The sequence below is a fragment of the Anopheles merus genome, chromosome 2R, assembly GCF_017562075.2.
Source record: "Anopheles merus strain MAF chromosome 2R, AmerM5.1, whole genome shotgun sequence".
Taxonomy (NCBI): Eukaryota; Metazoa; Arthropoda; class Insecta; order Diptera; family Culicidae; genus Anopheles; species Anopheles merus.
This window is the reverse complement of record NC_054082.1, coordinates 62,475,812-62,499,597: the sequence shown is the minus strand read 5'-3', so window position 1 is coordinate 62,499,597 and position 23,786 is coordinate 62,475,812. Positions and strand designations below refer to the sequence as shown.

Below are 23,786 nucleotides of genomic sequence, written 5' to 3'. Positions count from 1 at the left end.
GAAGGCAGCGAAAATTATGAAAGCTCGAAATCAGTGATATGTGAACCATGCTTGGCTGGAAAACAAACTCGAGAACCATTTGTAAGTCGCGAAGGAAAGCGGACTACACGTCCGTTAGAGTTAGTGCATAGCGACGTCTGTGGTCCCATCTCACCTTCGACGTGGGACGGTATGCGGTACTTCATCACTTTCACGGACGACTTCAGTCATCAGACAGTTGTTTATCTGATGAAGTCGAAGGATGAAGCTGTCGATTATTTGGAGACGTACGAAGCTATGGCTACTGCACATTTCCAAACCAAGATGTGTCGTTTTCGCTGTGATAATGGAGGCGAGTATAACTGCAAGAAAATGAAATCTTTCTGTCGGCAACGTGGCATCAGGCTCGAGATGACGGTTCCGTATACACCGGAGCAAAATGGATTGAGTGAACGGATGAATAGAACCATTGTCGAAAAAGTACGTGCGATGTTGGCTGGAAGTAACGTATCGGAAAATTTGTGGGGTGAAGCAGTATATGCGGCAGTATACCTAATCAACCGCAGCCCGACTGTTGCCCTGGATGGAAATCGCATACCTTTTGAAGTCTGGAATGCAAGGAAGCCAAATGTAAGTAACCTTCGCATTTTTGGTTCAGAATGTTTCGTTCATATCCCCAAGCAAAAACGCAAGAAGCTGGATGTGAAATCCGAGAAGGCGATTTTTGTTGGCTACGCTCCAAATGGGTATCGCGTTTGGAACGGAAAGAAGGTGTTTGTTGCAAGAGATATAGTTTTCAACGAATGCATAAACAGAGACGTTTCATCTGATAACATGAAAATTGAAAAAGATGAACAAGTTGTACTTTATGAACGAGTCCAACCACCAGAATTAGTTCAGGCAGTGAACTGTAACAACGGTATACAATCAGAACACAACGATGTATTATCAGAACACAACGATGTATTATCAGAAAACAACGATGATGTGGAAGCTACTTCGGATGAAGATCTGGATAGTACGTTGGTTGACGAAACTGCTGAAGGTATTTGCAAAGAAAACGGTGTACGTCGAAGTGCTAGAAATTGTGTACCTCCTGACTGGCACAAGGACTACAATATTTCAGCGTTTGCGTTGAGTGCTGAAGAGTATGTAGACAGCATTCCAAGTGATATAGACGAATTGAAAAAGCGAGATGATTGGTCACTTTGGGAGAAAGCAATCGAGGCCGAATTGGAATCGCTGAAGAAGAATCAAACGTGGACCCTTACAGAACTACCTGCTGGTCGACGCCCTGTCGGCAATAAATGGGTGTTCACTATCAAGCGTGATGGTGAAGGAAAAATTGACCGGTACAAAGCTCGACTTGTTGCGAAGGGGTTTACGCAGATGAAAGGATTTGATTATTCGGAAACATATTCTCCTGTGGCGAAGATGACGACCTTGAGAATATTGTTGGCCCTGGCAAATCAGCGAAATCTACATGTTCATCAAATGGATGTGAAGACTGCGTTCCTGAATGGCGGCCTGACCGAAGAAATTTATATGAGGCAACCGTCTGGCTTTGAGGCGGGAGATGGACTGGTCTGCAAACTGAACAAAGCCATTTATGGATTGAAACAAGCGTCTCGGAGCTGGAATTTGCGATTCCATACGTTTATCACTAGCATTAGTTTTGAACGAAGTGGACATGATCAGTGTCTTTACTACTGGTCAAAAGGAGAGGTAATCATTTATCTAGTTATATATGTAGATGACATCCTGATTGTTGGAAACTCGATAACGGCGATAAAATGTTTGAAGGAAAAGCTATCCAAAGAATTTGAAATGAAGGACCTAGCTGAAGTGCGGTGTTTTTTGGGATTAAACATCAATCGAAATAGAACAACTGGAGTTATGACGATCGACCAGAAGCAATACGTGAAGAAAATCTTACAACGATTTGGGATGGCCGATTGTAAACCTTCTGGAATTCCCATGGATCCACATTTAAAGCTGCTTATGTTGTGATATGTTGCGCTACTTAACAACGGCCAACAACGCGGGAAGGGTTTAAGCTTAAGATGTAGGTAAAAACCGTGTATTCACTAATAATATCTTTGCCCTTCTCCTGCCCGTACCGAGTGCCCGACCGCCGCTCGGTTCCCGCTTGATGCCCTCTCATTCTCCCGAGAGACCCGACCTCCTACACTCACACATCACACGAAGACCCTTGCCTGTCGTCGGTGAGTGGCCTAATGTGTTAGGCAGGTTGGGCCATAACATCTCCCCCTTTAAAACACGAACGCGTCGAACCATCGCGGGGGTCTTCTATTCCTCGAAGACCGACGAGGTGAACGTAACATGGTAGTACTGGTCTCCGGGGGTGCCGACCGCTCCGGGGAGAGTGGTTGAGGGAGAGGGTCCGAGCACGATCCTCCTGACGTATCGGTTAGTGGTAATTGATCGCTCACCAACGGAAGTTTCCATTCATCCAGTATAACATCAATGGGTAGTTGAATGGATTCGCTACCTGGCTGCAGTATCTGAGGGATGTCCTTCGATGCTCGCTTCCGCATTTGGTTTTGATGTCTTCGGAGCATTCTGCCATCTGACCCTTTTAGTTGATACATGACGTTCCCCAACTTACTTATCACTTCAGCCGATATCCATCTCCATGAATTCCGCCCATACACTTTTGTTAAAACAGCGTCACCTGGCATAAATCCTCCATAAACGATATTAGTTTCCCTTTCAATTATAGTTGGCGGGCGCAAAAGATCGAGGTGGGTTCTTACGGAAAACTTAACCATCAATTCCCCTGGCGTTTCATTCCCCTCAAGCGCCGGATTAGGCGTGGTACGATAAGACTGCAGAAAAGTGTCCAGCGCCTCATCTATAGACATGTCTCCTGTTTGTATCTTTCTTAATGCGCGCTTTAGGGTGTCTACAAACCGCTCTGCCTGTCCGTTGGACTGCGGATGAAATGGTGGCGTAGTTATATGTTGAATGCCGCGGCTCTCACAGAATTCCTTAAATGCATCACTTGTGAATTGCGGCCCATTGTCACTCACAATTGTAAGGGGCATTCCGAAACGTGCAAATAATCCTCGTAATATGGCAACCGTAGCTCGTGTAGTAGTTGTGGAAGTTTTTATAATTTCTGGCCACTTGGAAAACGCGTCCACCACTACTAGGAAGTAGGCGTCCTGAATTGGCCCAGCGTAGTCCACATGTAGTCGTTGCCAAGGGCCGGAAGGTTTCGGCCACGGTGCTGGTATTGCTTGAGGTGGTGACTTGGCAGCCGCTGCGCACAGTTCACAAGTAGCTACGTACTCTACTATTTCATTGTCCATCAGTGGCCAGTACACATAACTTCGCGCAAGCGATTTCATCCGTTGGATTCCTGGATGACCACGGTGGAGCTGTTCCAAGCACTGTGTTCGCAGGTCTGCGGGTATAACCAGCCTCTCCCCGAACAAAATGCACCCTTCAACCGTCGATAGTGCCTCTTTGCGGTCATGGAAACGCGCTAATTCCGAGCCGTAGCTAGTCTCACGCGGCCAGCCTTCTTGTATATAACGATAAACCTCTCGCAGCAAAGAATCCGATTGCGTACTTTGTTCTACGTCTCTAAAACAAAGAGGAGAGGAATTAATTATTGCATTCACTGCTACTGACCTTACATCTTCCTCCAAGCTAAGGCTGGCGATTACGTATTCGCGTTCCGGTTTCACGTGGTGTCTTATAAGCCGCGAGAGGATGTCTGCATTCCCGAAATGTCCTGATTGCACGTACTCAATAGAAAAGTCGTACAGCTGCATGGTCAGGGCAAATCGCTGCAATCTGGTAGCTGTATAGACGGGAATGCCTTTCTTCGAGCCAAAAATCCGGAGCAGGGGACGGTGGTCTGTTTGGAGTCTGAAATGACGGCCGTATAGCATCTTATGGAACTTGGTAACTGCATAAACGAGGGCCAAGCCTTCGCGATCAATCTGACTGTAGTTAAACTCCGCATTGGTCAGCGCTCGTGAAGCATGCTGTATAACCTTAACGCTTCCATCTGGAAATTTATGGCTAATAGTAGCTCCGATTCCAACGGATGAAGCGTCTGCTGATACAATTATTTCTGCCGTAGGATCGTAGTGTGTTAATAGCAGCTCTGATGACAGTATTTCTTTAAATTTCTTGAAAGCTGCTTCGCATTCTGTTGTCCATTTAAATTGTTTTTCGTTCTTTAGAAGATTATCAAGGGGGAATCTTAGATCGCGCATCATTGGAACAAATTTTCCATAATAATTAATTGCCCCTAGGAAAGATCTAACTCCGGCAATATCGGTGGGGGCTGGTAAATTCTGTATAGCGCTAATCTTTTCAGGGTCAGGACGTATTCCCCTGCCATCGATTACATGCCCAAGATATTTAATCTGACACATTTTAAACACACATTTGTCAGGTCGTAATGTGAAACCAAATTCCTCAATTCGTTTTAGTACAAGATTTAGCGTATTATCATGGTCTTTGTCTGACATACCTCCAATTATGAGATCATCCATATAGCCGCAAACTCCTGTTATTCCTGCCAACATGGTATCAATCAGTTGTTGAAATGCTGCTGGGGCTATTTTTATGCCGGGCGGTAGACGGTTGTAGTGGTATAGCCCACGATGGGTATTTATTGTTAGCAGCGGGCGAAATTTTTCATCAATCTGCACCTGAAGAAAAGCATCGGAGAGATCAATCTTACTGAAAATTTGGCATCGGGCTAACTTAGCAAAAATGTCCTCTGGCAGTGGAAGCGGGTACTCATGTGGTCGTAGGATGTCATTCAGCCCTGTCGAGTAATCACCGCAAATCCTGATTTTTCCATTTGCCTTCCGTACAACCACTATAGGGGCAGCCCAATCCGAGTAATCCACGGGAGTAATGACTTTCAGGGCTTCCAAACGGTCCAGTTCTTCATCGACAGTCTGTAGCATTGCATAAGCCACGGGGCGCTTAGGACGAAATACAGGGTGACTGCCCTCTTTTATTTCCAATTTTATGCGCGATTTTAAACAAAGCCCCATGCCCTTGAAAACTGTCGGAAAACGCTTCTCCCATACTGACTCAGGTGTACTCACCGCATCGATGTTACTACAGAACTGGTCCATCGGGATTGATCCGAGCTCAAAAGCTTCCACCACGTCCGCTCCCAGCAGGAAAAGGTTGGCCCGTGCGACTCGGATTGTTGCCTGTTGAGTTCTAGAAGCGATGGTTATTGATGCATCAAACTCACCCTTTAGTTGCAGATAATTTTGCGAGGCTGTCTTCGCTTTTACTGTTGCTGCCATCAAAGGAGGCTGTCCGACATCCCTCCATAGCCCCTCGCTGATCACTGTGATATCGGACGCCGTATCGAGCTGCAGCTTAACAGGTGTTCCATTTATCAACACGTTCACATATTTCCGCCTTGCTTCTACGTTGCACATATTTACGTTTACGACTCGCGTTGCAACTTGTGTGCTCCCTCTCTTGTTGTCCTGTCGCTGAAATCGATTTGCTCTTTCACAATATCCTTCCCGATGTCCATATCTTCCGCAATCCGTGCATACATGTGACTTATATGGACATTCTCTCTTCCAATGGGGACCACCGCACGACCAGCACGCATTCGTTGGCTTTTGTAAATACATGGTGTTTCCTCTGGGATGTGTCTGTGTTTGTTGACCGAAAGGTTGGTACTGCTGCCGATAAAACTGCTGTTGATGCGATCTTTGGCCACCGTTTTTCACCGCAAACACTCGTTCTCCGTGATCATTAGCGATCAACGCGCTATCCACCTTTATATTAGTTATACGCTGGCATTCCGCCGATAGCTGCTCCAATGTAACGTCATTCTTCTCCTCAATGCGGGCAAGCAGCCGATTGCGCATGTCGGTATCGGTTTCCTCCTTAAGCCCGCACACCAGGATAAGGCACTTAAATTGCTCCTCATTCATCCCAGCGAACTCAAAATCGACACACGCCCTATTCACACGGCAAGCAAACGTGAGCAGATCTTCTTTGCACGATTTAGCTATCTGCATACACTTGTAGCGTTTGCTTAGTAGAGACTCTATTCTGCCGAAAAGCGCCGTTAATTTTTCAACTGTCTCATCGAATGACATGTCACGGGGTGCGCGGGGTAAAATAAAACTGGTATAACGTGCATGTTCTACGGTGCCCAGCTTACGTCCTAGGAGCCTTACTTTTGCACCGTCGTCGAGTCGGGAAGCGTCCCGTAGAAACAGATCTTCATACCGCTCAAACCATGCCTTAAATGTTGCTCCCGACTCTGCATCATACCGGAATTCACTTATATTGCTTGCTAAAGCTTCGAGGATAAGCTCGGGGTTTGTCGGTGTCGAACTTTGTTGCGGAGGCTGTGGATGCTGTGGCTGCTGTGGATGCTGTAGCAACTGTGCTGCCGGTTGCTGTTGATATTGCAATATTTGCGTCATAAGCTGTTGTTGCTGACTCATTTGCTGCTGCAATAGTTGAATCATCTGCGAAAGCCCAGCGTCCGGGCTCGAGGTCGATGCACCTTGCTGCGATGGCGCTCCGGCCATGTTCTGCGACTGTGGCTGAGCTGGTAACGCTGCACTGTTTGGCAATGGCTGTTGCTGTTGCTGCTGCCCGTTGCTAAAACCCGCGTTTCCCCAATTTTGCGATAAACGTCGATGCTCTTCATCCTCCATCATTTCGTCCGGGTTTAACATCCTTCTACGCTTACGCGAAATTATCCCGTCTTATTAGCGCGATACACACAATATAAAACACTTAGAGTTCCGTAAACGACACACTTTTAACAAATAGCAAGCAAATTAAAATTCGTCGGGTTCGATAAAAGAAATAAATACTTATTTGGAATAAAATAGTCTCTCTTTTCTTTTACTCTCGTCGCCACTGTTGTGATATGTTGCGCTACTTAACAACGGCCAACAACGCGGGAAGGGTTTAAGCTTAAGATGTAGGTAAAAACCGTGTATTCACTAATAATATCTTTGCCCTTCTCCTGCCCGTACCGAGTGCCCGACCGCCGCTCGGTTCCCGCTTGATGCCCTCTCATTCTCCCGAGAGACCCGACCTCCTACACTCACACATCACACGAAGACCCTTGCCTGTCGTCGGTGAGTGGCCTAATGTGTTAGGCAGGTTGGGCCATAACAGCTTAAGTGTGAAGATCCAACATATTTCACGAAGAAGCCGTATAAGGAATTGATTGGATGCTTAATGTATCTAATGGTTACATCGAGACCAGATATCTGCGCAGCGGTATGTTATTTTGCTAGTTTTCAGTGTTGTGCCACTGAAGAACATTGGACACATCTGAAGCGCATTTTGAGGTATCTTCAAGCTACCGTCGATTACAGTTTGGTGTTTCGGAAGTCAACAGATCAGGAAATGCTTTCTGTATATGCTGATGCAGATTGGGGAAATGATCCAAATGACCGGCGATCTGTTTCAGGATACGTGTTGAAACTGCAAGATGCAACGATTTCGTGGGCTACAAGAAAACAAACCTCTGTAGCACTATCGACTACTGAGGCAGAATTGATGGCTCTTTGTCAAGCTAGCTGTGAAGCTGTATGGGTGGTAAACCTTTTGAAAACGCTCAATGTTACTGTTCCTTTACCAGTGACTATGTATGAAGATAACCAACCATGCATTGCTATATGTGAAGAGCCAAGGAAACATAGAAGAATGAAACATATTGATATACAATATTTCTTCCTCAGAGACCTTATTCAACAGAAACAGATCAAACTTCAATATCAGCCAACTGAAGAACAAATAGCTGACATGATGACGAAAGGTCTTCCTGCACCAAGATTTGGCAAACTACGAACGATGCTAGGATTGATCAATTGAGGCGGGATGTTGAAGTTTACAATTGATTTAAGTATGCTATGAGATACTGGTGTACAATTGATCATAGTACTCTATGAAATAGTGTTAACAGAATGTAGTTAATAAAATGTTCATTCCTCTTTCAACCATCAACCAGTAAAGGTGTTTTAGCTCTGTTAATAATGAACAAGATCGTGACCAGCCTCTCGTGGTACCTTTAGTGCTTCAGTTCTATGTTAAGGAGAGCGTGGAAGGGTATGGCTACATTTATTTCGGCGCTGCCATGCACCTTTCGTTGCAACGATAAGATATAGCTAGTGTTTTGTGTTTGGTGATATGTTATATGTTGGGATAATTTGTTCCGCTATTTATTTAGATGACCTATTCAACTAGCTACATGACGGTGTAATTTGGAATAGCAAAAAAATATTAATCATTCCGTATGCCGTAATGGCAGAAAGCTGGTTTCTATATAGGTTAGACGTAGTTCTATTCCCTCGCGCAGCACACACCAACCAGTGATTGACTATCCGGTTAGGTGATACGAATAAGTCTTGTAAGCATTTATACATAACGTCAGCATGACCACGTTTGTCGGCTGTAGCGGAAATAAAGCATAACAATTATTTATTTGTTACGATATAAATAGGAAGAAAGGGCAACGCTGTGCGGTCCCGTGATATAGTCATCAATTCGTACGACCTAATGCCTGTCATGGGTTCAAACCTCATACGGTCCGTCCCCCCGTAGCAAGGATCAACTATCCGGTAGCGTGGTACCAAATCAGTTTCGAAAGCCTGTACAGGTCGACATGTTCGCGTCGTTAAGCCAAAAAGAAAGAAAGTGCTGCGTTGTCGTGATGGATACGGTAAAAGTGCTTCCATCTTAACAGAAGGTGTTCTATCATCTACCAAAATTGTTGTGTGAGAAATGGAACTAGCTTGCAAAAAGGTTTGGTCAGTCTGATTGATGAAAAAAAAAATCAAAATAGTTAGGTGTTTTTACTTCTCTTTTTCCGTTTTGGATATAACTGTTGTCACTAATGGTATGCCTGTACCACTAATTGATTTATCAATGTAATTAAGCTATTGATTACCCACATCAGGATAGTCAGTCCTATGTATGAGGGGGGGGGGGGCGGTCCGTACGGGACTTGAGCCCATGACGAGCATGTTGTTTGGAAAACTAGTTTAGTGCATAACAATCAACTTATTTTCCTTCATTGAAGAACAGAGAAGCTGTTGTGGTCCGATCAAACTTAGCCATTCTGTCCATCTGGGTGTGCCACTCAGCGATAGCAGTCGACGGCTTCCGTATGATGTGTGCGTGGAAGGATGTGCGTGAGTTACAGGTCGCTGACCAGACGATTGAGAGAGAGATAGTGCAAAAAAGAGGGAGATCTAACCTACAGCGCACATGTAGTGAGTATTCTCATTCGTGCGGCTGAGCTAAGGCAAATAGGACTAACAAGCCCGTGCTATTCATTTATAATTAGGGAATAAAGGATTTTATATGTTTGTGTCAATGCAAAGTAATCGTCTTCATCAATGTAGTTAACGTCCATGCATCCGACATCAAAGAAGCCAAAGCAATCAGAAACCGATTGATGATTTTAAAGCTCGCAGGCCACAGCGGGCATTAAGCACTGTTGCGGAAGGTCAGTGTTTTACGAACAAGAGCCCAACTGAATAGGAAAGGACTGTTTGAAGGGGAGTGGTTAGTACCAACATATGATCGTCCTGATGATAGTTTTAAGAGTTTGTTCATTGTGTCAGGTAATTATTGTTTAAAATACGTTCGTGTAAAAAACGTATGTATGTTTGTCAATGATAATAAAAGGTTAAGGCTAAATATGTAGAGATAAAAAATATAAAAATAAAAAATAAATAAATAAAAATAAAACATAGTCCCCCTATCCTGTTAGTATACGATCGTCAGCAATTGACGTCACATTCCAGTTAGCACCACGAGGAGGTAGGATTCGGAGTTCCAAGATAGCGGTTGCATAATAATACGTCCGCTTCCTGGCATTAGCTAGCCAGCTGGAAAGAGCTCGATGAATTTAAAGTGTTTAAAAATACGAAGAACAATATGTTAATACTTACTCAAACTCCTGAACTGATTGGATGGCACGCAAGATGGTAAGGAAATTGTTGGGCTGGGCTCGCTTAAGCTGGTACTCGCATGTATATTCTATTAATGCTCCCCGGTTTGTGCCTTTAGATCTTAAAAAGGGCTTGACCCAGCGCCATAAATTCTCGATGGTCTGTGTGTGTATTAATGGATCGCTTGGGTCGACAAAATTTTCGGAATGGTTGATCATCTCGTGCTCGTATCCTTTGCCGTCCAATCCGATGTAGGCACACCAACCATCCGTCACAATTGTCGTTCCGGGGGCCACATTGTTCATAATGATGTCCTGCAAGTTGCCAGCGTCGCGTTTCTGAACCAGCTCCAGAAAAATCTCCTTTGTCTTTTGACAAATACCACCGACCAGCCAAACCTGGTTGTTGTCCGCGATCCGTCTTCTGTGGTACTTCCGTTTGGTAACGACGGACTCGTCGATCTCCACTGTGAGCCCTTCGTCTTCAATCTGTTGTCGGTGGGTTTCCACATATTCAGCGCTTATTTCGCGGAGTATTTTGAACCATTTTAGAATGGCTGTCTTACCTACAATGAGATAAAAAAAACCATTAAAAAAATTAAATCAAACCGAATACTAGAAAAAAAATACTAAAAATAAATTACCAGCTGCACATTCAGCTTCCGCAACCATCCGCGTCGTATTCCGAGACCACTCGAAGGTTATCTCCATCAACTGGGATAGAGACAGCCTCGAATTTTTTAAAATACTATCCGTGCGGACAATACATTCCCAGCCATTGCAGCTCGATGTAGGCTTGCAAATCCATTTGCAAGCATTGGAGCGCTTGGTCACCTTCAGCTTCATTTGCCTCTTGCACTTGCTGCATTGTTGTGTTGGCGGCAAATGTTCAGCTTCCTGCAAAAGACGAACCAACCATTCCTCATCCGCGGTAAGCTTCTTCAGGTCACTGGAATTTTTGACTGCTGCAAATATATCCATGGTAAATGGTTTGTCCTGAAAATAAAACTTTCAAAAAGAGAGAATCTTGAATCTGTACACCTCTTTGTTGATCAAAACATTCAACTACATACGGAGCAATATTTTCCCGCGCGATCAACACTTCCACACATAAACGATTTTATCCATTCGTTAGTACAATACATTTAAACACACTCAACCGACATCGACGATTGATTGTGTGGTTTGTGAAGTAGTGATGTCCTGCTCGACCCGCACCAACCGGATTGGAGACATCCGGAAGCAACTCGGAGTCGTTCGAAACGACCCGTAAGATTCAAGGAGGTTCAGTAGGTGCAACGATTCCGGAAATCCGGTAGGTGCAAGAAAGCAGTCTCGATTCCGACACGTTGGTGCATTTCGGGTCGGGTCAAGGTAGGTTCAATACTCGACCAGAACTCGATTCAATAACGGGTCGGAGCCGCTTATGGTTTCTCGCACCTACTCATCATTCGGATCGACACGATCTCGTTGAACCGAGCGAGAATTCTACGAGAAACTATTATTCGGTTTGATTTATTTTTTTATTGTTTTTTCTATCTCATTGTAGGTAAGACAGCCATTCTAAAATGGTTCAAAATACTCCGCGAAATAAGCGCTGAATATGTGGAAACCCACCGACAACAGATTGGAGACGAAGGGCTCACAGTGGAGATCGACGAGTCCGTCGTTACCAAACGGAAGTACCACAGAAGACGGATCGCGGACAACAACCAGGTTTGGCTGGTTGGTGGTATTTGTCGAAAGACAAAGGAGATTTTTCTGGAGCTGGTTCAGAAACGCGACGCTGGCAACTTGCAGGACATCATTATGAACAATGTGGCCCCCGGAACGACAATTGTGACGGATGGTTGGCGTGCCTACATCGGATTGGACGGCAAAGGATACGAGCACAAGATGATCAACCATTCCGAAAATTTTGTCGACCCAAGCGATCCATTAATACACACACAGACCATCGAGAATTTATGGCGCTGGGTCAAGCCCTTTTTAAGATCTAAAGGCACAAACCGGGGAGCATTAATAGAATATATACGCGAGTACCAGCTTAAGCGAGCCCAGCCCAACAATTTCCTTACCATCTTGCGTGTCATCCAATCAGTTCAGGAGTTTGAGTAAGTATTAACATATTGTTCTTCGTATTTTTAAACACTTTAAATTCATCGAGCTCTTTCCAGCTGGCTAGCTAATGCCAGGAAGCGGACGTATTATTATGCAACCGCTATCTTGGAACTCCGAATCCTACCTCCTCGTGGTGCTAACTGGAATGTGACGTCAATTGCTGACGATCGTATACTAACAGGATAGGGGGACTATGTTTTATTTTTATTTATTTATTTTTTATTTTTTATATTTTTTATGTCTACATATTTAGCCTTAACCTTTTATTATCATTGACAAACATACAAACGTATTATACACGAACGTATTTTAAACAATAATTACCACAAACACAACTACAATACAACAAACTCTTAAAACTATCATCAGGACGATCATATGTTGGTACTAACCACTCCCCTTCAAACAGTCCTTTCCTATTCAGTTGGGCTCTTGTTCGTAAAACACTGACCTTCCGCAACAGTGCTTAATGCCCGCTGTGGCCTGCGAGCTTTAAAATTATCAATCGGTTTCTGATTGCTTTGGCTTCTTTGATGTCGGATGCATGGACGTTAACTACAATGATGAAGACGATTACTTTGCATTGACACAAACATATAAAATCCTTTATTCCCTAATTATAAATGAATAGCACGGGCTTGTTAGTCCTATTTGCCTTAGCTCAGCCGCACGAATGAGAATACTCACTACATGTGCGCTGTAGGTTAGATCTCCCTCTTTTTTGCACTATCTCTCTCTCTCAATCGTCTGGTCAGCGACCTGTAACTCACGCACATCCTTCCACGCACACATCATACGGAAGCCGTCGACTGCTATCGCTGAGTGGCACACCCAGATGGACAGAATGGCTAAGTTCGATCGGACCACAACAGCTTCTCTATTCTTCAATGAAGGAAAATAAGTTGATTGTTATGCACTAAACTAGTTTTCCAAACAACATGCTCGTCATGGGCTCAAGTCCCGTATGGACCGCCCCCCCCCCCCCCTCATACATAGGACTGACTATCCTGATGTGGGTAATCAATAGCTTAATTACATTGATAAATCAATTAGTGGTACAGGCATACCATTAGTGACAACAGTTATATCCAAAACGGAAAAGAGAAGTAAAAACACCTAACTATTTTGATTTTTTTTTCATCAATCAGACTGACCAAACCTTTTTGCAAGCTAGTTCCATTTCTCACACAACAATTTTGGTAGATGATAGAACACCTTCTGTTAAGATGGAAGCACTTTTACCGTATCCATCACGACAACGCAGCACTTTCTTTCTTTTTGGCTTAACGACGCGAACATGTCGACCTGTACAGGCTTTCGAAACTGATTTGGTACCACGCTACCGGATAGTTGATCCTTGCTACAGGGGGACGGACCGTATGAGGTTTGAACCCATGACAGGCATTAGGTCGTACGAATTGATGACTATATCACGGGACCGCACAGCGTTGCCCTTTCTTCCTATTTATATCGTAACAAATAAATAATTGTTATGCTTTATTTCCGCTACAGCCGACAAACGTGGTCATGCTGACGTTATGTATAAATGCTTACAAGACTTATTCGTATCACCTAACCGGATAGTCAATCACTGGTTGGTGTGTGCTGCGCGAGGGAATAGAACTACGTCTAACCTATATAGAAACCAGCTTTCTGCCATTACGGCATACGGAATGATTAATATTTTTTTGCTATTCCAAATTACACCGTCATGTAGCTAGTTGAATAGGTCATCTAAATAAATAGCGGAACAAATTATCCCAACATATAACATATCATCAAAAACAAAACACTAGCTATATCTTATCGTTGCAACGAAAGGTGCATGGCAGCGCCGAAATAAATGTAGCCATACCCTTCCACGCTCTCCTTAATATAGAACTGAAGCACTAAAGGTACCACGAGAGGCTGGTCACGATCTTGTTCATCACAATGCAAAACCCATCAATTGCCATTCAAATACCACTACATGTTATAAGAGAAAGGGGTTAAAAAACTAAAGGGTACAGGTATCTTATAAACATACTTAGTGAGAACAAAACGATAAATGGTACATGGTAGCAGCAATTCCTATTTATTTTTTGTGCACGTGCAGCAGTATCCAGGGATGGACGCAACATGTTTCAGCGGGATACGGCTGGCCAGATCCTTAACGAACAGTCGCGAGATCAGATGGGCCGCCGGCTTCGTCATATCTGGCGGCATCTTAAACTGCAGCTTCATGATTTTATAGTACGTTTCCTCATACGTGGTCGCCAAAACCGGGACCTTACCGCACAGCAGCTTGTACGCCAGCACGCCCAAATTCGATAGATCGACAGTTTTTATGTGCGGCTGACCATGCACCATCTCGGGCGATAAATAGTCGAGCGAAACGCACAGCGTCGTACCGGAACAAGGTCGGCTCGTGCACGGACCAACCGAAATCGGCAATCTTCAGATCACCACCGTGCCCCAGCTGCAAGTTTTCTGGATGATGTCACGATGTCCCAAATAGCCAGAATTGCTTAAGCAGCTCATTTTGGCACGCTAAAGATCGCTGCTCTAATTCGCCTTTTGCAGTAGATAAACAGCATCAAAGTTCTATGTGGGTCTTTAAAACAGCGCCTAAGCAGCTTCCTTATGCCACGATTCCAGGGATTATTTTTCTGTGTTTTTTATTTTCAAGCAAGCGTCATCGATGAAATAAACAACAAGATTTGTTTCGTTTAAACACATATGTATATTTTTAAAACTTTTGTATTGATGAATTACACAAAATTTTACACAATTTACTGATAATTCACAATCACTTCACTCAATATTCCTTCTTTAATTAACTTATCTAACTTGTACAGCAGCAATGAGATGATTGACGGCGTCTCTCTTTGACACTTTGACAAGATCCACCTTGTACCGATGCCATGCATTAAAAAGCTATAAAGTTCCACCAAGTTCGATACACACTCTTAACAAGCCTTAAAGTTATATCATGAACCCTACACATAGTGCTAATCAGCCGCAAAGTTCCAAAGAGTACCATGTGCCTGTTAAAAAGCTCCATAGTTCCGCAAAGTACCGTCTATCTCTTAATCAGCCACAAAGTACGACATCGGAACGATTTTTCGTTAAACAGCCCTAAATCAGCTATAAAGTACGAGCTGGCTATTTGGGGTATCACGTTGCGCTCGTGCTGCGATGAATAGGTGTGTTACTTTATAGCATGCAAAGGACAGCGGCGAAACACGACGGCCGATGCATCCTCCGGATCATCTTAAGTGGTGCATTCGAGCATGTGGGGTGTGGATGCGAATGATTAACCACGAGCTTACTGAAGCCGTATGGCGCGTCGGACATGGCTGTTTGCGATGGCTGGGATATGTTGTAAAGATGCCAGACTCGTGCCCCAACAGCAAGGTGTTCGAAAGCGGCACTCAGTTCGGTACTAGAAGCAAGGAAGCACAGCGAGTTCGATGGCTAGATCAGGTGAAGTAAAACCTCGAAGATCGAGTGCCTACATCGATGGGAAGCTGCAGCTAGCGACCAGGCATTCCTATCAAGAGAGAGATGGAGAGGGAGAAAACCAAAATGAAACAATGTATAAGCAGTATTTTTTTGCACTCAAATGCAATTGGTCTGTCTATGAATTAGGTTTGAACATATCACAAATGAATCCTGAGCATATTTTTTCATTCAGTTCATACTTACGTTCGTCAGAAGTGTAAGAGTGTTGACCATGATTGATTGACCATTGAACGATTGAAGAGGCTTATGAAACCGATATAAACGTATAGACCGATTTATGTACTTCAATTTCTAAAAAATAAATAAATAAATAAATAAATTAAACGAGATACTCCTACTGATGAAAAATATAAAATACATAAAAAGGAAAGAAATGGGTGGTGAGGGTTTTCGATGATAAAATATTACAAAATATCTGCTCAGCCGAGCACTAGCAACGGAACACCAATGTATGATGCACCCGGCACTCCGGCGAGGGGCCAAGCGCATCCGATTTTAGTCAGCACTAACCAGCCAGTGAGCCATTCTGCCATCCACTCAGCCAGCCAGGCAACCAGGCAGGGAAATTACATCATCATATTTACACATTATCGTTTTGTTCACATTATGCAACTGCATCGTCTAAAACACATTGTTGGCGGAACCTAGGAACAATCATTTATATGCACATTATGAAGAATGCGGAAGCGAATACATCAGGCCAAAAAAAAAAAGGAGAACATCGTAGCTGAGAAATTTCCTTTCAACGCAATCACTGATTTCTTACCTTTTTGCACTTTAGTGCTATTTTTTTGCTACCTAAAAATACACAAAACACACAGTTTTTTAAAACAATATTTTTAAACATACTTATAGACTTAAAACATACATATAGACACAATCACTACACAAAATCACTACAGCACTTCGCCGATCGAGATCTGCACACAACACGCCCGCTCCTAATCTAAACACAGCGTTCAGCTTCTCCGATGTCGCCTCATTCAAAGTACCAGGGCCAACTGCGACCAATCGACTCGGTGCCATCACATCCAAGTCAGTATCCGCAATGAGACCTCCCTTCCGAGACAACAGTCATTCGATCGTTCGTCTGGCATTAGCTGAAACTAAAGAAAGAAAAAAAAACGTATGCTTGTAGTTATAAATCCAACTCACCCGTGCATTAGAAGCATTTTCACGGCGACAAAGACTGTCGGTAACGTTTGCTGGATCTTGCTGTGCGCTTGCCAATTGAGTGCACATTTCGCATTGCCCATTACGTGGACATCAAGGTGGCCATCATACTGCCCGGCGACGACGGCTCCTTAAATATAGCGGATGAGCGCGTGGCTCGCCACCGATGGAGACATGTCGCGGCAGAAGGTGTACCACACGTTTATCGGCACGTCGTGCTGGATCGCGCCGGAGGAGATGGAGCGGGACCACGGATACGGCTTCTAGTCGTTCGGCTTTACCGCGATCGAGATGGCGACCGGAACTGCGCCGTACCACAACTACCCGCAGAAAAGGTGATGATGCTGACGCTGCCGAACGATCAGTCCACGATCGATGCCGGGGCGGACAAGAAGGGCCTGTACCAAGCGTGCGGCAAGACATTTCGCAAACTGATCAGCGAATGCTTGTAAAAGAAATTGTCCAAGCGTCCAATGGCGAGCGGACTTTGTGTAGTAGGCTATGACTACCAATCAGTGGGATTTTGCCTCAGCATAATTTCGCTTCCTAGGCATAGTAGCCTATGCCTTCTTTAGTAATAAATAAGTTCTAAGTTAACCACCAAACGAGCAAGTTGGCGAATCTCGTCGCGAAGCAGCAGCAGCAGATCGAAAATTTAGCAAATCGAACTTTTTCGACGGCGGCTAGCGGAAGCGAGAAGACCATCGAGTCGTTGGCAAATGGAATCCAAGATTTCCTGTACGATCCGGACGCAGGAGATTTCTTTGATGCCAAAGCCAATGCCAATTTGCTATTCTGCCAAAGCATCCTCGCGATTTCTCTCTGGATGAGACCATTACAAAACTGAAGAAGTTGTTTGGTCGCCAGAAGTCGGTTTTTCACTCCCGTTACCAGTGCCTGCAGTACGCCAAGAGTGATGCGGATGATTTTACTTCGTATGCTGCCATGGTCAACAAACACCAATCGCCACGGGATGCGGACATCCGAGCTAGATTGATTTCGAAACTGGAAGCTGATGAAACTGCAGTTGTTGAACAAGGAGAAGCTGCAAGTAAGGTGACTTTGGCAAGCCTTTTGGAAGAATTACGTTCATTACTTACTTACGTTCATTACAACTTACCTTGTTTTCCATGATCGAACATCGTTTAGTTGAATTGCCGGCATTCTTTCTTCCCTCTTTCTAACGTTCGCCGGCTCAACACGGTTGCACAACAGCTGCAGAGAAAACACCGCTTTAATTGATTTAATATTACAATTATTGGCTATGCTTTACTTACCCTAAACTGCTTTCAGGCGTGCGAAGTCGATTCTACCACCATTTATAATTTTTCGGCTGTTTATTTTACACATTACACACAACACTTTCATCACCGATGTATGCTTTTTTTAATCATTCGCCTTTGTACATCGTGAGAGCTATCGTTCGGTTCAAAATATAAACAAACTTTATTTTTTGAATATTTGACAAATTACATGACCGATCAACCGCACACTATCTCGTTTTTCTTGTCAGGGCTGCTTCGATTGCCATAGGGAGGGCCTTCAAAAATCTTTTACCCGTTTTTCTTGTCAGGGCTGCTTCGATTACCATAGGGGTGGCCTTAAAAAATCTTTTACCGCGCCGCCTTACCCGGCGCTCTAGCACCAATGGAACACGACATCGAACATGAAAAATGTGTGGGATATGACATGTTTGTCGTGTTTGTGCGTTTGTGTCTGACAGTGCACCTCCATATGATTATATGAGTTTGTTTGAGTCGGATGTCGTGTTCGATTGGTGCCAGAGCGCAGCTTTATAGATTTCAGAATTTTGAGTTTCCGGGTCGTGTAGTGAGGCCTTAACTAGTCTCAATGATGGGCCCCGGCAAACGCGCTAACAATTCACCTTCTAAATAAACATACCTTGTTTATATTCACTTTTCCACCTGATAACTTTGATTTTCCTTGATGACGACCAAGGACCGTAAAGATATCAGGTCAAGTTATAAGCCCGTTTTGACAGCTAGGTGGAAGAAGAATCAACGAAGAAAACTGACAGTTAGTTTTCCGCGTTTGGCGAACGCTTCTAGTTCTCGAAGGAAAATTTCCATTTTAAATCACCTGCTGTGTTCTAATAAACTAAAATATTCACCCAAATTGATCTCCACCAAATATTGACCATGCAAAACGTAAACAATCTATCAATACATATACAAGCGGAAAACCATCTGTCAAAATCGGTGCCCAGGGGGGGGGATCGCCAAAAGCGCTATAACTACACCTCATTATATATTCCACCTTGATGACGACGCGAAAATATGTGTCAAGAATTTTTGTTTGTTTAAAGCAGCGTATCAATGTGTAGTTTTTGTAAATTACCTTTAAATAATAATTGATTTCAGCCAATGAATCTTGATTAGATGAGGTTTACAGAAGAAAAATTTAAGTTATTGCTGCAGTTGGTGACAACACGACTTTTATTAATGGTTTACGATACAATTTACTCCAATGAGGTTTGCTGAATTACTGTCGGTGTATTTTCTTATATTGTAATTTAATTATTATGAGTGATTTCCATTAATCAATAGAAATACCGCAAACCTGTGCTAATGATCTGTTGTTGAATATTAATCTGCTAGTAAGACGTCGACAATTAGTTAAACACCAATCGGATTTCTGAATAGTGGTGAATGAAGTGAAAACATTGGAATTGCCCTTAGTTCTACGTGTATTTGCTTTTATAAAAAAATGGTGAAATTACAACCTCTGGAATTTATCGATTGTTTGATTGACAGTCCAAATTTTCGCGAGAATCTTAACAAACATGAGAAAGAGCTGGATAAAACGAGCCAACAAATAAAACGAATCATCAAGGAAATCAAAGATTTATTAGCAGCAGCTAAAAGTAAGTTCTATTTTGAAGTGCAAATACATGTCGAACATGAAATTCAAGTCAATTTGTAAGAGCGTTTGAATAATGCCTGATAAAGGTAACGACGAACAGGAAATGGCATTCAAGAAAAATCCTAGATTCCACCATTTTAATCAATTGTTATTTAAAGTGGCAAACCAGGCCAATAGATTCCAAGTTTATACAAATTAAATTGAAAGAACAAATTATGGCTATACAGGTATACCCCGATATACGCCATACTCGATGTAGTCTGTTCCCGAGTTACGCGGTTTCTGCGTTCCCGAGGAATCCGCGTAAGTTGTATTTTACGTTTTTTGACTAAAATACTGTTGATTACTCGGAGTTTTTGATTTCATGTAGTACTTTTAAACACTTTACCATTTATTTGATATGATTCGTGCAGAAAATTCTAATATTTCTGACTTTCAAGCGGTTTCAATATGTTAGCAAAAATTCAATTTATACCGAACTTGAAGCAAATTGTACTGATATGACATTTCATCTGTGAAAGGGGCCCTTCACGATTCTAGTCAATTTTTTGTATGGAGTTAGACAGTTGGAGGCTGAAATCATGTAAACAATCCATACAAAACCACACACAAAACTAGCCTGCAATTTTCAGTCCAGATTATTCTAGCCTCAAAGCTAGAATTAGATTCGAGTACCTGCTCGAAAAATGGCAAAACAAGGTGGTGTTTACATTTATTTATCTAACTTGCCACTTGTTTATAACAATAGTCGTTTTGAATAGACACCGCTGTCTGCCACTTGCTCACACGTCAGATGGTGTAAGCTACTCTGTCCAATTTAATAACACAATTTTTGCCTTCGATTAGCAACTGTCAAATTCGGCACAGTTTGTTTTGTTGGGACAAATTTTGCAAAAACCAACCATTGGACAGAGTAGCTTACACCATCTGACGTGTGAGCAAGTGGTAGACAGCGGTTTCTATTCAAAACGACTATTGTTATAAACAAGTGGACAGTTGTTTATTGGACTGGTAAACCCTGTATTCTGAATTTATGAAAAAAATATTTTATATTGGTGTCTTGCATCTGGTGACTATCGCTGCAAGTTTTCTCCGTAGTTTTGAACAGCTGTCACATTTATGCACACGGTTAAGCCGCCCGCTGGTTTATTCGTCCCCGGATAATCGATGTTCTACCGTATAACTAAAAAACGGTAGCGAGTTGAACCAATCTATGCACAGTTATATAAACTGCATTAGTTTATTTACAGAGTTTTACAAGTCAGAATAGAATGTCAGAAAAACAATTTCAGAAGCTCAAGATGCAGTTTAGCTGTCAAAAGTTGTTGTTTCACCGCATCGATGCTATTTTCAATAGCGCAATTCGATTTTTAAATCACTCAAGTTGGTTTTTTAGAGGCCTTTCGCATCGTTTTGCGAATTAAATCACGTATTTTGAGATTATTTGTATACAAATCATTTATTTAATGCGTTTATAGCGATATATTTATGAAATATTACGTATTTATTGTAAAAAATAATATTGTCTGTGTAAAAAGCTACGAGCACTTGCGTACATGTACAATATTTATGTAGCCTTTTGCACAGAAAATCGCAATTTTTTCCATAAACACGTAATATTTCATAAATATAATGCTTAAACGCAAAACAGCATTGATCTCAATCATATAATCTCAAAATAGGTGTTTGAATTTGCAAAACGATGCGAAAGGCCTCTAAAAAAACAACTTGAGCGATTTAAAAATCAAATTGCGCTTGTGAAAAATAGCATCGGTGCGGTGAAACAACAACTTTTGACAGCTAAACTGAATCTTGTGCTTCTGAAATTGTTTTACTGACATTCGATTCTGACTTGTAAAACCCTGTATAACTTGACCTGATATCTTAACGGTCCTGTAAAGTCGAGAAATTTCATTTTGCTCTGAACAACTTCACCTTGTCATATTAAAACACCTTGAATGGAACCATCCGAGGTCTGGACCTTGAATGGAACCATCCGAGGTCTGGTAACGATTAAATGTGCCTACAAGAAATATTTTTTATCATTTTGCGATAAAATGATTTGGGAAGTTATTTATTTACCATAGTTTATGCAAAATAAAACACAAATTTCGTTTCTCGACACGAGTTTTCACACAAATCCACCAGAAAAAGTAAAAATAATCGGTTAGCGCTACCGCAAAATCTCAGCAACACCAATGTTGGGTATCTCTGCGAAACAGCAGGTGCGATTGAAGCGAGAAAGATTTGACAGCTCAACTGTTCTACAACTGTTATAAACAAGGCGCGAATTTCGCGGTACCGCGACGATCTCGGTTCGTGTAGTTCCAGCCAAAGAGAACAGGTCGATGCGTTTAGAACAAAATGACAGAAAGCCATGGGAAAATGTTGACGGTTAAATTAAACATTGTTTATAGTCGTTGGTATGGAGCGAATGGGAGTCCTTTTTGCTATTTTGAACTCATTTGTTGCTCCTGATTGTAAAAATTCTTTGGTCGATAATGAGATTAAAAGCAAAGGATGGTATTTATATTGTACCAGTGTGTGCCGATTGGATGTTTCATTTTACTCTCAGTGTTTAATTGAAAGTAAATAGGACTTCTTTTACCCAGTTGGAACATGTAGCGGAATTTGGGGCAAGTGTGCCATACGGGGCAAGAGTGCCACCAAGCATTTTTCCTTAAAAGCTTTAATTTAATGATCAATTGTGTATACAGTTGGTTGCTTTCCAATGACTAGGTATTCTGAGCCTAATTTCATATAGACCAATCGATATTTCCCATTGTTTTAAACTGATTTATATTGAGTTTCAAAAGTGAGCAGAATATTATAATTTTTTAATCCAACCAAATAAGCTCTCAAAAATCGTGCGAACAATCAACCGAGAAAATATTTACACCACCGTATAGCTGAGAAAACGTGAAATTTTTTGTGGGTTTAGTTGAAAAAAAAAAAAATTTCTTTTTGTCACTGAAAAATTCAATTTAAAAAAAGTTACAACTTTTGGGGCAAGTGTGCCATCTCTGTTTGGGGCAAGTGTGCCACCATCTTTCATAGGCGCGAGCTGTCAAAAATGTAAACATTGTTGTAGCGTGCTGCAGAATGGTGCGCTATTGTGAGCGGATTCCACCCCGGAAAAACAGAACAGTAACAAACCATATTGTGGTACAGTTGGTGGTCAAAAAGGGTTCATTGAGGACTAAATACATGTAGGAATACATATACTAGTGGTGTAAACGTAATAATTTCCAATTATCTAAGAAACACGGTTATTTTAACAAGGTGGCCGTCTTGCCCCATACGAGTGGCACTCTTGCCCCATAGCCCAAAAAACAACGTCTTTTTGGACCCTTTTTAAAACGCTTCAAAAACTGTTTTGTTTGCACTTTTTTCAAGCGAAACTCATTTATAAGTGAGGAAATAGATGTAAAATGGTTATGAGATTTAAATCGGCTTTTGAAAAACACGTTTTATTGAGTTATAACTTGAAATGCTTAAGGTGGCACACTTGCCCCAAGTTCCGCTACTGTGCTGTTTTATGCCTGTTAAACTTTTCGTTCTTCCAACAGGACCGTTGCAACCGGTAGTGATTCGTAGCCATCGAATGGCAAACAATGAGGTTATCTTATTACATAGTAGACTGCAATTACTTCTCCTTCATTCTCTAAAAGGTATTTACCGGAATAAGTTATCTAACATAATCTTCCTAATAGTAAGTTCATCCACTTTTCCACGTCAACTATTAGCCATTTGTTTGTTAACACTTTTTCATGAAACTGTCAAAGCGAGCTGAAAATGGTAACATAGCAACGGACTTGTTATCGACCTGTTCTCCTTACCACACTTTGGATTCGTTAAGTTGGATTCGTCGTAAAATTAACAATCTTAGTAGGCTAAGAGTAGTTTTTTATCAGTTGAAATGAGGTGTGTCTACGAAAGAAACATTTCCTATGGCTTTTACACTTAAACATGTCTAAAGAATGCTTTACTATAAGTGTACTAATATTAGGCTTAGTACACTTATAGTAAAGTTTTTAACATGTATTTGGAGATGCTTAACAGTCTTTAAAGTTGTTAAAACATTAAAACGTTCTGAAGGTTATTATAAGACTGTCTGTTAAAACTATAATAGGAGTCACATAGTTTTAACTTGTCTTTTAAAGAAGGTTAA

The 23,786-nt window shown here is 42.2% G+C and overlaps 3 protein-coding genes across 17 annotated transcripts in view; 1 reads left to right on the top strand and 2 right to left on the bottom strand.

Annotated features, from left to right (window-relative positions):
* Positions 1-2,098: 2,098 nt before the first annotated feature.
* On the bottom strand, positions 2,099-6,710 carry LOC121590604 (uncharacterized protein K02A2.6-like). Of its 3 annotated transcripts, none has more exons than XM_041910414.1 (2): positions 3,675-6,710; positions 2,099-3,591 (listed from the first exon to the last, which is right to left on the bottom strand). In XM_041910414.1, the coding sequence occupies exons 1-2, from the start codon at positions 6,696-6,698 to the stop codon at positions 3,514-3,516; spliced, it is 3,102 nt and encodes a 1,033-aa protein (XP_041766348.1). In that variant the 5' UTR covers positions 6,699-6,710; the 3' UTR covers positions 2,099-3,513. The 3 variants fall into 3 exon arrangements, with proteins under 3 accessions (XP_041766348.1, XP_041766349.1, XP_041766350.1); XM_041910415.1 differs by having other exon boundaries at positions 2,099-3,879; positions 4,493-6,710; XM_041910416.1 differs by lacking the exon at positions 2,099-3,591 and having other exon boundaries at positions 4,320-4,385; positions 4,493-6,710.
* Positions 6,711-15,137: 8,427 nt separating this feature from the next.
* Positions 15,138-18,100, bottom strand: LOC121590699. 5 transcript variants are annotated; one of them, XR_006004470.1, is made up of 6 exons: positions 18,010-18,100; positions 17,853-17,947; positions 16,428-16,665; positions 16,326-16,357; positions 15,743-15,850; positions 15,138-15,587 (listed from the first exon to the last, which is right to left on the bottom strand). XR_006004470.1 is itself a non-coding variant. In XM_041910594.1 (2 exons), exons 1-2 carry the CDS (start codon positions 17,894-17,896, stop codon positions 17,321-17,323), a joined length of 501 nt encoding a protein of 166 aa, XP_041766528.1. In that variant the 5' UTR covers positions 17,897-17,971; the 3' UTR covers positions 16,679-17,320. The 5 variants fall into 5 exon arrangements, 1 of the variants encoding a protein (XP_041766528.1); XR_006004471.1 differs by having other exon boundaries at positions 16,326-16,665; positions 17,624-17,947; XR_006004472.1 differs by lacking the exons at positions 16,326-16,357; positions 16,428-16,665; positions 17,853-17,947; positions 18,010-18,100 and adding an exon at positions 15,968-16,296.
* Positions 18,101-18,876: 776 nt separating this feature from the next.
* Positions 18,877-23,786, top strand: part of LOC121589997 (rho GTPase-activating protein 26) — a 191,382-nt gene continuing 186,472 nt past the window's right edge. Inside the window, exons 1-2 of one of the 9 annotated variants that reach the window (XM_041909312.1) lie at positions 18,877-18,900; positions 19,351-19,616. In XM_041909312.1, the coding sequence (XP_041765246.1) occupies positions 19,460-19,616 (157 nt within the window). In that variant the 5' untranslated portion in view covers positions 18,877-18,900; positions 19,351-19,459. Of the gene's footprint in view, positions 18,901-18,979; positions 19,617-23,786 lie in introns of those variants that run through there. The other 8 variants (XM_041909311.1, XM_041909309.1, XM_041909308.1 and 5 more) reach the window with 8 other exon arrangements.